This window comes from Drosophila suzukii, chromosome 2L (genome assembly GCF_043229965.1).
Source record: "Drosophila suzukii chromosome 2L, CBGP_Dsuzu_IsoJpt1.0, whole genome shotgun sequence".
Classification (NCBI taxonomy): domain Eukaryota; kingdom Metazoa; phylum Arthropoda; class Insecta; order Diptera; family Drosophilidae; genus Drosophila; species Drosophila suzukii.
In genome coordinates, this window is record NC_092080.1 from 22,953,704 (window position 1) to 22,965,957 (window position 12,254).

A 12,254-nucleotide genomic window follows, 5' to 3' on the forward strand; every position below is an offset into this window, starting at 1 on the left:
AGTAAAAACTAAAGTGCTCTTAACTGTCAAGGAGTGGTGTAGAGAAATATATAAAAAGATATTGATTGCATAATGTAAATTAAACTATAAAGCAATGAATTTGAACTAATTAAACAAATATGTAGGACTTTCTTTAAAACTACTACTACTATTTAACAGATAAATATCCCAAATAGTTTCCAAATCAGGAAGACTGAGATCGAAGCAAAATTCTGAATCCCCCTGAAAGCATCCCCAATATATCCTTACCATACGCTTCCTCTTTGCACAGCCACAAAAACTTCTGTACAGACACCATCCGCAAATTCGCGGCTTTTAGAGGTCGAAAACAGTTTTGATAAGTTTTATGGCAACGGGAAGGCGGCTTACAGCATCAGAATAATGACGCGCACTTAAGCCGCCTCCGCATGTCCACCCGACCAACAAACCACCGAACCACCCACTTTAACCCACTTTAACCCACGTTAACCGACCACCCCCAGATAGTTCCCCCGCCCAGCTATTTGTCCGCTTAGGCGACTTAATTTACACCTTTCTGCTAAGCCCGAAAACAAACAAAAACGGGGTCGAGAATCGAGGAGGCTGGCAACTCTGGGCGCATCACGAAAACCAGGCCAAACATTTAGCAAAGGCATTTAGGCTGCGGTCCGATGAGGGGCTCACGGGCATCAGAGGGGTTTGGCAAGCCACTTTACTTATTTTCCGGTTTATGTAGACTTTATCATTGAAACTCAGCCGGGGCTATGGCGACCCGGGCCGAAACTTCCGCTCAATTGTGGCGGCGGTGGCAACTCTGGCCTGCATCCTATCCTGCCCGCCTGTATCGTGGCAGCCACCAGAAGTGCTCTTTAATTACATTGACTATAATTCTTGCGGCTCTGGCGCGACTTTTATGGCCGGCGCATTGTTTTGCCCCTCCCCATCCCCGCCACTGCGGGCCCCCTTTTCAACCATGGCGACACCCATGCTGCTCTCGGCTACAAAGTAATTAGGGAAATTTCCGAGTTTTTAAACAGGTCGCCATGGCTGCACAGTTGAAACACAGTTTTCCGCGGAGTGAGGCGACTGGGATGCAACGCATTTTTTGGTTTGAGTTTAAGAAAAGTATTTCAACTTTTCCTTGGAAAAGGAAGTATCGAAGAGATGGATTTTGATTTAAAACTATAATAAAAAGTAATTAATTTAAACGTGAATGCCAAGTCAAGAAGTAAATCAAATGTCATAGGTGGGAAACTGAGTTCTAACTATGCATGAGTAATAAAGTACTTATATTACATTTAAAATGTTTTTAAATAAAATAAAAAAGCCATCAGAAGTATCTAAAAGGAAAAGCTGTAGATTAAACCTAACGACGTACGCTGCGTATGAGTAATTTCAAAAAATACTGATGTTATTTCAACGATTCAGTAAAAACAACAAATTATGTTCTTCTCTTTTCCCCAATAAGCTGTATATTAATAAACAAAATATGAATACAATATATTGCAAATTTGGTTTACCTTATAATTGTTTAAATTTTCTCAACTTTTCAGTCCCTGCACCAAAGTCAGACCATGGAGGGTTGTTCGGCTCCGCTGGTCGTGAAGTTCGCAGACACGCAGAAGGAAAAAGACCAAAAGAAGATGCAGCAGATTCACGCCTTCTGCGGCATCAGCACGCCGAGCGGAGCGTCTGCAGGAGCGGCCACGCCCGCCATCACTGCGGCCACGGCGCTAATAGCCGCTCCGCCCTCGGCAGGACGCCCCAATCCGTCGATGGCGGCCGCCTTGGCCGCAGTGCCTCAGGTGCAGCAGGCTGGAACTGCTGCCACGGCACAGACGGCCCTCGTTCCACTGGGCTCCTCCGCCCTCAGTGCGTCCTTGGCGCCCAATCTGCTCGCCAGTAACGCCCACCAGGGGGCGGCAGCGGCGGCCGCCTATTTGGGGACGGACCCCGCGACGGCGGCCCATCTGCAGCTCTACCAACAGTTTCACGGATACGGACTGAGTCCGGCGCACTATCTGCCAGGTGAGTGGGCTCCGCGGAATAAGTTCCAGCCTAGGTTTATCTGTCAGGCCTCGCCCCCTAGTCACCCTTCGATTTTCCCCCACCCAAGCCCCCTTAAAACCAAACCAATTTGATCAGTTTAGTCACAGACACAGATTGAATCCACAGCGTTGCATCTTCCTTTCTATATCTCGCTCTATATCTCTTCATTCTATCTGTCCTCGTTTCCTGCACACATCTGCCCGTTGTTTATCCGTGTGTCTTACTCTTTGTTTACCCCAATTTTCCAATCGCGCACTCTATATGTGTTTCTCTTGCAACCCAACGGATACGTGTTTTAAAATATTTTAGTTATACGTACACTTAACATTCTTGTTGTTTTCTTTCATTTCGATTTTTGATCAATTTCAAAAGCAGTTACTCAATGTGTGTCTTTTAAGCATATATTAACTTAAACTAGATTTTCAGGCTGCCTAACAAAAATTGAATGAGCTGTTGATCATTAATGAAATTGGTTTTCTATGTGTGTATAATGTATCGTAACAAGGATAAAAAATGTAACTTAATATTTTGAAAAGGGTTTTTTCTAGAAAGAGATTAAAGATATTAGCAAAGCGCTTAAATAACTATTTCTTTCCATCTGAAAAAGTTCCTAACTACTATATTAAAAAAACACATTTTAACTATTTCCAAAAAAGTATTTTTAATAATATATGAAGGTTAGATTAATTACCTTAAGTGTTGGAAAGCATAATAAGCCTAATAAAGCAACACGGATTTAAAACCGGATACAATTTACAAGATGAACGACATCTATAGTCTCTCAGCTTAACTCGCTCCAGCCATTTGTTGTGACAGTTTACAGAAAAGTTCAAATCACTCCCCTTTTTCGTGTAACTTCATTTATAACCTGAAGATTTGTGCCAGGCAAAAAAAAAAAAGGAAGGCTGGCAAAGGATAACCCAGCGACAACTGTCAAATAATTAATTTCAATTTAAGCAACAAAATTTGCATAAATGCAGGCGAAAGAGATGGATGGCAAAGTAAGCCGGAAAAGTTGGGGATAAGAAAGGAAGCGCGGCCCGGCTCTTCAGTCGCCTGATGAATAAAACAAAAACATTGTAATAGGATTAAAAGGTGGACAACGACAATGACGAGATGACACGATGATGGGGATGATGGCCCAGACGGGCTCCCAGATTTCTGGCCGACACTCACACAGTCGAAGGGGCGACATGGTAAACGTGTTGCATATGCAACGCCGCTTCATTAGAATGACCGACGTGCCACGCCCACCCGCCCCTGGCCAGTCTCGACGGGAACGTGGACATTTTGCGCATAACAAATCAAGCTCGAGAGCTTGAACAAACAGCAAAAGCCAGTGGCGAGGGGAAAAAACGAAATAAAAGGGGAATCAGAATCACAGACAACCAAATGTTGAGCGGCGCGTGATGTAATCGCACAAAGCGCAAAAAATCTGCCACTGAAATTGTGATTTCGAGGTAGATGAGATTCTCTAACAAAAACAGGACTGTGTTGTCATGTATAGAAAGGGTTTTTATATTCGAAAAAACGATTAAAATAAATTCATCTCTTTACCAGGTCCATAAAACGATTTAAAATAGATTCCATTAACTAAGTACAATTTTTAACTCAGTAACTAAACATTAACAAGTATAGGTTTACTTCCTCAAATTATTTTTCAATCCATATTGGTCCCAAAAATTATAACTAGCTAGGCCAGTCAAAATCCATCCTAAAGCTGACACATCCCACCAAGAAACAGGATATGCGAAAGGGCATCGGTCTGGGGAAAAGTGACGACCACCGACTGACGGCAGTAACTGTAAACGGACAGTGAGGGCCACTGTTGGGCAGTTAGGGGAACTTAGAGCGACGACGTATGCCACTTGAATAACAAATGACGTTTTTAAATGCCAGATCCAGGAGGTAGACGTTGACCGAGGGGTCAGAACGACTCAACGACTCCGAACTGTGATGGCCAGCAAATGTATGGTACGTGTCCTCTGCGCTCCTTCGTTTCCTTTATTTTTTCTACGTTTAAGTGCGGAATGAAACCGTTAAGTGGATGCGGCAGACCTGTAAACGTTTGCTGATTTGACCAATTTTGGAAAGCCAGAAAGCACAGTAAAGCATTATTTAATTGTGGCTTTCTAAGGATATACAAGGGAGTTAATAGAGAAGTTAAAGTTTTGAAAAGGAATAAATATAAAATTGCAGAAACTAAGAACATAAGTTGTAATTTTCAACTAGAGATATATACTTACTTGATAGTAAGAACCAAGCGAAATCAGCAAAGGAATATCCAAAACGAAGCGTCTTTGTCTACCGTTTTCCCTGCTTTTCTTCGGCCATTTTCCGACTTGAAATTTTTATAAGTCTTGCCAAAGGCCCCAAGGGCAAACGGCACCATCAAAGGTGGCCGAAAAGAAGGCCCCATACATATAGGGTGTATGGCTGCCCCAATAGCCGGAGGCCCGGCAAGTAAACAAATGCAATTCCAATGTGGCAACAGCAACGAACCTGAAGTTGTCCGCAGGTGAGAACACTTAAAGTTTTATTATGCCCACAAAGGGGGCTCCGGAGGATGGCCAAACTATACACAAGCACACATAGAATATAAAACCATCTACAGGCAGCTCATTCAAAGCGGGGAAGCAATTTGAAAAATATTCTTTAAATATGCTAGACAATGCCCGGCTCCTTATGTGAATGTCTGAGCTCATACCTCTCCCTCGCACACATACCACACCTGCCTGCTCGCTCTCTCTCCCTCCCTTTCTGTCTCTGTGTGTTCTTAGGATTCTTGTTTTGTGTAGAACAGCTTTCAATCTTTGCCAGCGCCGCCAAGTATGCAATATATAAGAATAACCTCAGCCGGAAATGGGAAACGGAGAATTTTTCATTTCCTGTTTCCTTCCCCCAGCGTTCTTAGATTTTTAATTACATTACGCAATTAATTTACATGATTTGATATAGCTTATGTCTAACTGCATTCGATTGATCTGATTTTATGTCTATGCATTTGTATGTTTAATTTTGTCAACTTTTTATTTATACCTACGTATTTTTTGCATCCCCGTTTTCTTAATTTTAATTTTTATTTTCTTTACATCTTAAGTTTTTATGTTTTGATTTTTCCTTTTTATTATTCTGTTGCAACTTTTAGCTCAATTTTTATTTTTTTAACCATTATTATTTAATAGATGGATTTTATTTCATTATTTAAAAAAAGAGTAATGTTTTTTAATTTTTATAATTTGGTACCTAAATTAATATTTTTACCGATTAGGGCTGTTTTTATTTTTAGTTTAATTTACTTTACTTCATTTTATGTATCCCATTTTCATTTTGTTTTTGTTTTTTCCCTCCCCCTTTGTTTATTTTCATGTTTCGTTGTTTTTCAAATTTTTATTTGTTTTGATTTGTATGTATTTAAATGAAATTTTTCAAACCGAAACATAAACCAAAAAATTAAATCGAAATTAATTTTTTATAATTTTTTTGTATATGTAAATAATCCAATTGGGTGTGTGTTTTCTTCTATGTTTTTTATATATAAATATTCGTTGAACATTATTTGGTATGTCTATGATTGACTCTGTGGTCATGTACAAAAAAAACAAACAATCAATCAACTCAATCAACCAACTCAACCAAAACCTTAAACCATAAACCAACCAACTCAAACTGTACAAAACAAAACAAAAAAAATAACTATGGAAAATCAGGACTAAATTTCCACCACCCACCGGAAAACAGTGCCCACCACAGCCAGCACAGTCCCACCGTCGGCGCCGCATCAGCAGCATCTCTATCGGCTGCAGCAGCAGCATCAGCAGCATCTCACCCACTTGGCGGCGCACCACCCGCACCCGCACCACCCCCCGGCGGGCTCCATTCCGCCGGGCATGCTGCTGGCGCTGGACTGCTCGCCGCTCCATCCCTGTCTATGCAGAATCTGGTAACCCTACTAGCCACGCCCTCCGCCCACCACCAGCTGACCCTCCACCACAGCAGCGGCCACAGCAGCAGCTCCGCCAGCGGCCTCCACAACCACCAGCGACTGGCCTACTCCGCCGCCCCACCACCCCCGGCGACCACCTACAACGTGTCGCAGCTGATCGGTCACACGGCCACGCCCACCCAGCAAGGGGGCGGCGGCCAGACGCTGACCTTGAATTCGCTGTGTAAGTAGATCATGAAAAAGAATCTCTTCTCAGTAGAGAAATATGATTTAACTCAAAGTTTTACATTCTTATGTCAAGAAAATATTTGAAATTTTAGAACTCACTCGACTTTAACTATCCAAAAATAGATTTACCTATTTGAACCAGTAACAACAAATTAAAATATAGATTTAAACAAATGCATTATCAACTTTGTTTACTACTTTGTTTAAATAATTAACGTCCATTGGAATAATTGTTTTTAATTGTTTTTATTAAATTTTTAATGTTAAAATCATAGATAGATAGATTCCCAGTTCCAGGGATTAAAATGAGTGTGAATATATATCAATATGTATGTGTGTATTTGGGTATTTGGGTGTGGGTAGTTGTGTTCCACTTTTGTATATGTATTTTGTACTTCTGTTTGTGTTCCTTTGTTTCGTTCTGTATTGTAATCAAAGCTGAGTTTTACCTCTGGCACTTAATAACACTAACTCTTAACAATATAATCCTAACTAACATAACACCTTTGCCAACAGCATGAGCCTACTACATCGCCCTGCCAAGCCCTATCCCATTTAATCTACAGTACTAATGCTAAGCAAAACTCTTCAATAGGTTGTTATGGAGAAGGTAATCTTTAAAATTTAGTGGAGGTATGGGTACTCCGAAGTCATATAAGTGAAATATTCAACATACTTTATTATATTATTTATAAATGATTCTGCCATATTTTGACGAAATATACAATACAGGTTTTTTATTTCTAGTCACCTAAACAATTTCGGTGAAATATATATATTTCCTATTATTGAACTCTTCAACTTCCCAGCAGTTGATTAAAATTTGCTGCTGGCATAACCGAGTTGCATCTCTGTGTGAACATTTCTAATTTCACATAGTCGTTTTACTTTTTGATGTTTTTATTTTCACATTCTGCCCATCTCTGTCAAAAAAAAATACACTTTTTTGAACAAACAAACCGAAGTTAAATTGATAAAAACAGGAAAATGGTAGCGAACGGGGAAAAAGAATCAAATCCGTGTTACTGACAACAATAAATAAATGGCATTCCATACAATACGTTCTTGATTGCATTGGAAGAAAAAAGAAATTTTAATAAAACAACATGAAAGCGGAAAATATGGTAAAAATATGAAAGGGAAAATTTGAAGCGTCAAGAAGATATTGGATGGAATAGGAGTTAGCCTAAAAGTACTTCGAGCACGGTCTTTGTATATTAAATACCACATGCAAAGGAATTTTTAGATGTGGCGACTGCGAAGCTTATTCGAAATTCGATATAAGAAAATATCTGAGCAATAGGATTTCATTCAAAATTGTTACGTGAGAGAAAGGGAACGTTTAGGTCCTGTTTGGTCCGGATAGAACTTTACAGAAATTAGAGGAATAGCCCACTGTTTAAATTTACAAATGCAAAATTTGCTCTACATAACAATAAAAGTCCTTAAATTATTCGAGTAAAACCAAATAAATCATCCAAAGTTGGGAAAATTTGCAAACATTTTTCCATATCCCCGATTACAATTAGCTTTTCAATTAGTAACTTTTATGGATTCCGCGAGCATTAAAATTAAATTTGTTCTAAAACTTACACATGCAAAATGGTAAGCACTAAATTTCGGCAATATACTTTTCGGCGCATACAAAAAATGCCCGCACAAATGCAATAAAAGAAAATTAAAAACTAAAAGAAAGTAATAAATTTATAGCAGATTATGCAAAAAGAACAACAATTTTGGGCAATGCACAAAGCGAACTGCAGGGCGCCAGGAAAATGTTGGGTTCAGGGCTGGCAGGCTCAATTAAAAAACTGGCGCCACGCGGGAAACCCGAACAACAAAGGCTAACAAATTTTTTCGTGATATACAAACAAAGGGAAAAAATCAAAATAAAATGTAATAATGAAAGGACGAGAGCCACAAAAAAGTCATAAAAGGGCGCATAAAATGGATGAGCACAAAGTGTGAAGAGGAAGACTAAAAATAATCATAAATAAAGGGGCGAATCTCATATGCGTTAACTCAACTTGGGTTCGTTTATTGTTCAGATATGGGGTTCGTGTTTGTTTGAATATAAGTATGTTTCTCTGCGTGTATCTCTGTGTCCCATTGTGTGTATGTATGTGTGTACTTGTCCTTGTCCCTTCTTGTGAGTGTTTGTTCTTGGTAATTTGTTCAATGGAAAATACAAATTTAAAATAGAGTTTATCAATACTTTACATTATTTTAATTTGGCTAAAATGTATCTTTAGTCAATAATTTTAAATAACACCTCCAACATTTTAGGGCCTCAAAATGCTGCTGACCCCTATTCATCCTCCCTGAGTGGACTGACAAATGGAGCCGCCTACGGAACCGCATCCCAACCCCTGACTGCCAGCGCCCTTCAAGCGGCCGCTGCGGGCGTGGCTGGCAAACAGATTGAGGGTAAGCTAAAATTAATTTTAAAAATTATTTGTTTTGTATATTTTTAAACTAAATAATAAAAAAAATATCGAAAACCTTACATTGACGATGACTATAAGTCAAACAAGGAAGAACGCTATAGTCGAGTACCTCGACTATCAGATACCCGTTACTCAGCTATATGGAGATATGCAAGCAGCAAAGCGAGATTAAAATGCGCCACCTACCGGCGGTATACAGATTTAAGCGTTATGGGCGTTAGAGTGGGCGTGGCAAATTTTTTTTTGGATCAATCGATAGGTATCGACGAGACCAATACATTTCAGTTAAAATTTTTTATCTAGCATGAAAATTGTGGGCGTCACAGGTTTTCGCGGTTTGTGGGCGTTAAAGTGGGCGTGGCAAACTTTTTTTTGGGTCAATCGATAGGTATTGATGAGAACAATACATTTCAGTTAAAATTTTTATTCTAGCATCAAAACTGTAAGAGCCACAGTTTTGGGCGGTTTGTGGGCGTTAGAGTGGGCGTGGCACTGTGCTGAAACAAACTTGCGCTGCGCAGGAATCTCAGGAATCTGCGTGCCTAATCCCAGTATTGTAACTCTCATAGTTTCCGAGATCTCAGCGTTCATACGGACAGACGGACAGACGGACAGACGGACAGACGGACAGACGGACAGACGGACATGGCTAGATCGACTCGGCTAGTGATCCTGATCAAGAATATATATACTTTGTGGGGTCGGAAACGCTTCCTTCTGCCTGTTACATACTTTCCGACGAATCTAGTATACCCTTTTACTCTACGAGTAACGGGTATAACAACAAATCGTTGTACAGTTTAAGAAACTTTCCAAGACTAACGTTATTGCAAAATACTAAAGTTCAAAAGTCAGTATCTTTTTGTATTGTTTTCGACTTATTAGATAGGATATTTAAAATCTGTTTATTTAATCAAGCATTAATATTTATTGCCTTATATTGTTTTGTCTATATATTTTCCAAAAATAAATAATTATAAAAATAAAACATCGCATTCCTTATATTAACGATGACTATAAGTCAAACAACACATCTTTTAACAACTAACGAAACTTTCCAAGACTTGTTATATTACAAAATAATATAATGCGAAAGTCAGTATTTTTTATTGATTTCGTCTGATTTAGTTAAGATATTAAAAATGTGTTTTGCTTAATGAAGCATTAAATATTTACTGTCTATAACTAAAGTAAATATTGTCCAACATTATTAACGAGCACGTTACAACTTACTTACTTAATATCACATGTTGTATAAAACAAAGAATAGATTTTATATTATAATGTATTATTGGCAATATCTTAGACCTTTAAGTATTAATATCCAAATAAATAAAACATGGCTCCCATTAAATATTTTGTCATTTCCCCAATTAGGTCCCGATGGCAGCAATCTGTTCATTTATCACCTACCTCAGGAGTTCATTGACACAGATCTCGCGTCGACATTTCTGCCCTTCGGCAACGTCCTTTCGGCCAAGGTGTTCATCGATAAGCAGACCAACCTGTCGAAGTGCTTCGGCTTTGTGTCCTACGACAACCCACATTCGGCCAACGCGGCCATCCAGGCGATGCATGGCTTTCAGATCGGCACCAAGCGGCTGAAGGTCCAACTGAAACGTTCCAAGGATGCGGCGAAGCCGTACTAGGCAGCTAAAGGGGCTGGTATGGCCTAAATGGGCGTGGCCAAGGCACCCGGCAACCAACAATTCACAATCAATGGATGAAACTAGTTTAAACAATTGTGCCTTTTAAGCAACGTTCTGAAACCAAAGGACCAATTACAAAAATGTATCTGATAAGTGAACACAAAACTAAAGATAAATAGAAAGCTTACAAATAAAGTTCTCGAGTGCACAAAAAACTAAACGCAAAAATCAACCCTACCAAAGAAGTAGCTTAAAAGTTGCATCCTTCTTGTAATCACATTTGCTGAAAACCATCAACCATTTTCATGAAATCTATCTAACTATTCAACGTGGTCGGCAAACACATCCTACAAACAAAATAAAACCAAAACAGAATACAGAAATTGTAAGCTGCGCTGCAGCGCCAAAGTATTTTTCAAAGCCAAATAGTTAAGCAAATATAATGAAAACAAAAACCAATACAGAAGAGGAAATCTAATTTTTGCACTATCAAACGATACAACTTAGAAAATTAATATCTAGGTAAAAGTTAAGGAAATAAGTATATAAATACAATACAGTAGGGCAAAAACAAACGAAAAACATTCGAAATTCCGTTCGTAGGGAGAAACATTCAAAGGGAAAGCTAAGAATAAAATAACTAATACATAACAAAACTGTTGAAATCCCAGGTGAAAAACAATGAACTTATTTATCTAGCTAAAATAAAATAAAGCTGATTAAATATCAGAAATTGTTTCAATTTTGGTTTGGCTTCTAACTTCAAACCGAGTATCTATTCATTAATTTAAACTATGTGCATAAGAAGCAAGCATAAAGCAATTCAAAATGTTGTCCAATTTGTACTTAAATTGCACTTGATGTTAGAGGGCGATACTAAATTAAATAAAAGTCAGTAAAATTAAAATATAAACCATTTAGCCTGTAATTGAATTAATGTTTTATCGAAAGGTTTAAAAAAATGAAGCAAATCAAGTGGTTTCAAAGATTTACAAATATTATAATAAACATTTAAACATTTAAATCAAGTTGTTTTTGTAGTTCTGGGAAGGGTTTTAGATGGAAGTAATTTTGAAGTCGATAGCAACACGATTCCTAAAACGATATTTTTTATATAAAACCCATTAAAATTAAGCATCACCAAATATTAATTTGCGGTGCACGTAAAGTAACTATAAATCGGCTTTAAGTAAAAAGGTAGGTACAATTGTTTTGCAGTTTAAATATTCTAAAAACTTTTTTGGTAACAATTCACTTTTGTTTAAAACTTATACTGAAACCCTTAAAACCCTAAAACTTATTTTTATAGAATAATATTTCTGCCTAGAAAACGTTTGCAATGTGGTAAATACTCGACCTCAGGGAAAAATATCAAAAAAGACCAAATTGTAAAAGAATGAGTTCCCTTTGAAGGCCTGCAGGACGTTCGGAAGGGAATTGGTATCTGGCTTAAAATGCAGCATTCGGCTGAGCCTCTGAAATCGCCTTAAAGAAAGTCACTATGCATCCCGCAGCTAGTTCCGTCCTCCCAGGAACCCGAGATGTGTTCGTTGAGAGGGATCACATTTGCGCTATTGTACATGCATTCTTTATGCGCCAACTGACAACTCAACTGGCGCTGATAGCTGCGGACCAGGAGGCAGGCCAGGATGTGGGAGTGCCAGTGGGGCGAGAATCCAACAACGACTGCCATAAATCAAAAGCATCCTGCGCTGGCTGGGAGTCCTTGCACTCCATTCCTTCCCCTGCTGCAATTCAAATGTTGGCGTTAACGCATGAAATATGCATATGCTTGGAATCGCCGAATGTGCAGCTGTTGTCTGGATCTTCTTTTTTCACCGTGCTACCTGAGAACAGAACTGCCAGCTAAGGATTAAATAAAACTAGCTAGAACTACCATTAAAATAATATGAAAGACTGGACGTACATTTTCAATAAAGAAATATTTTGTATTAT

General features: G+C 38.7%; 1 protein-coding gene across 8 annotated transcripts in view; it reads left to right on the top strand.

The window, feature by feature from the left end:
• The window catches only part of bru2 (bruno 2), a 57,559-nt gene extending 46,237 nt beyond the window's left edge, over positions 1 to 11,322 (top strand). For 5 of the 8 annotated variants that reach the window (XM_036812879.3, XM_036812886.3, XM_036812885.3 and 2 more), the window contains 4 exons: positions 1,533 to 2,007; positions 5,739 to 6,197; positions 8,489 to 8,629; positions 10,027 to 11,322. In XM_036812879.3, coding sequence (XP_036668774.3) covers positions 1,533 to 2,007; positions 5,739 to 6,197; positions 8,489 to 8,629; positions 10,027 to 10,298 — 1,347 coding nt within the window. In that variant the 3' untranslated portion in view covers positions 10,299 to 11,322. Of the gene's footprint in view, positions 1 to 1,532; positions 2,008 to 5,738; positions 6,198 to 8,488; positions 8,630 to 10,026 lie in introns of those variants that run through there. The other 3 variants (XR_010653429.2, XM_036812881.3, XR_011605881.1) reach the window with 3 other exon arrangements.
• The last annotated feature ends 932 nt before the right edge of the window (positions 11,323 to 12,254 follow it).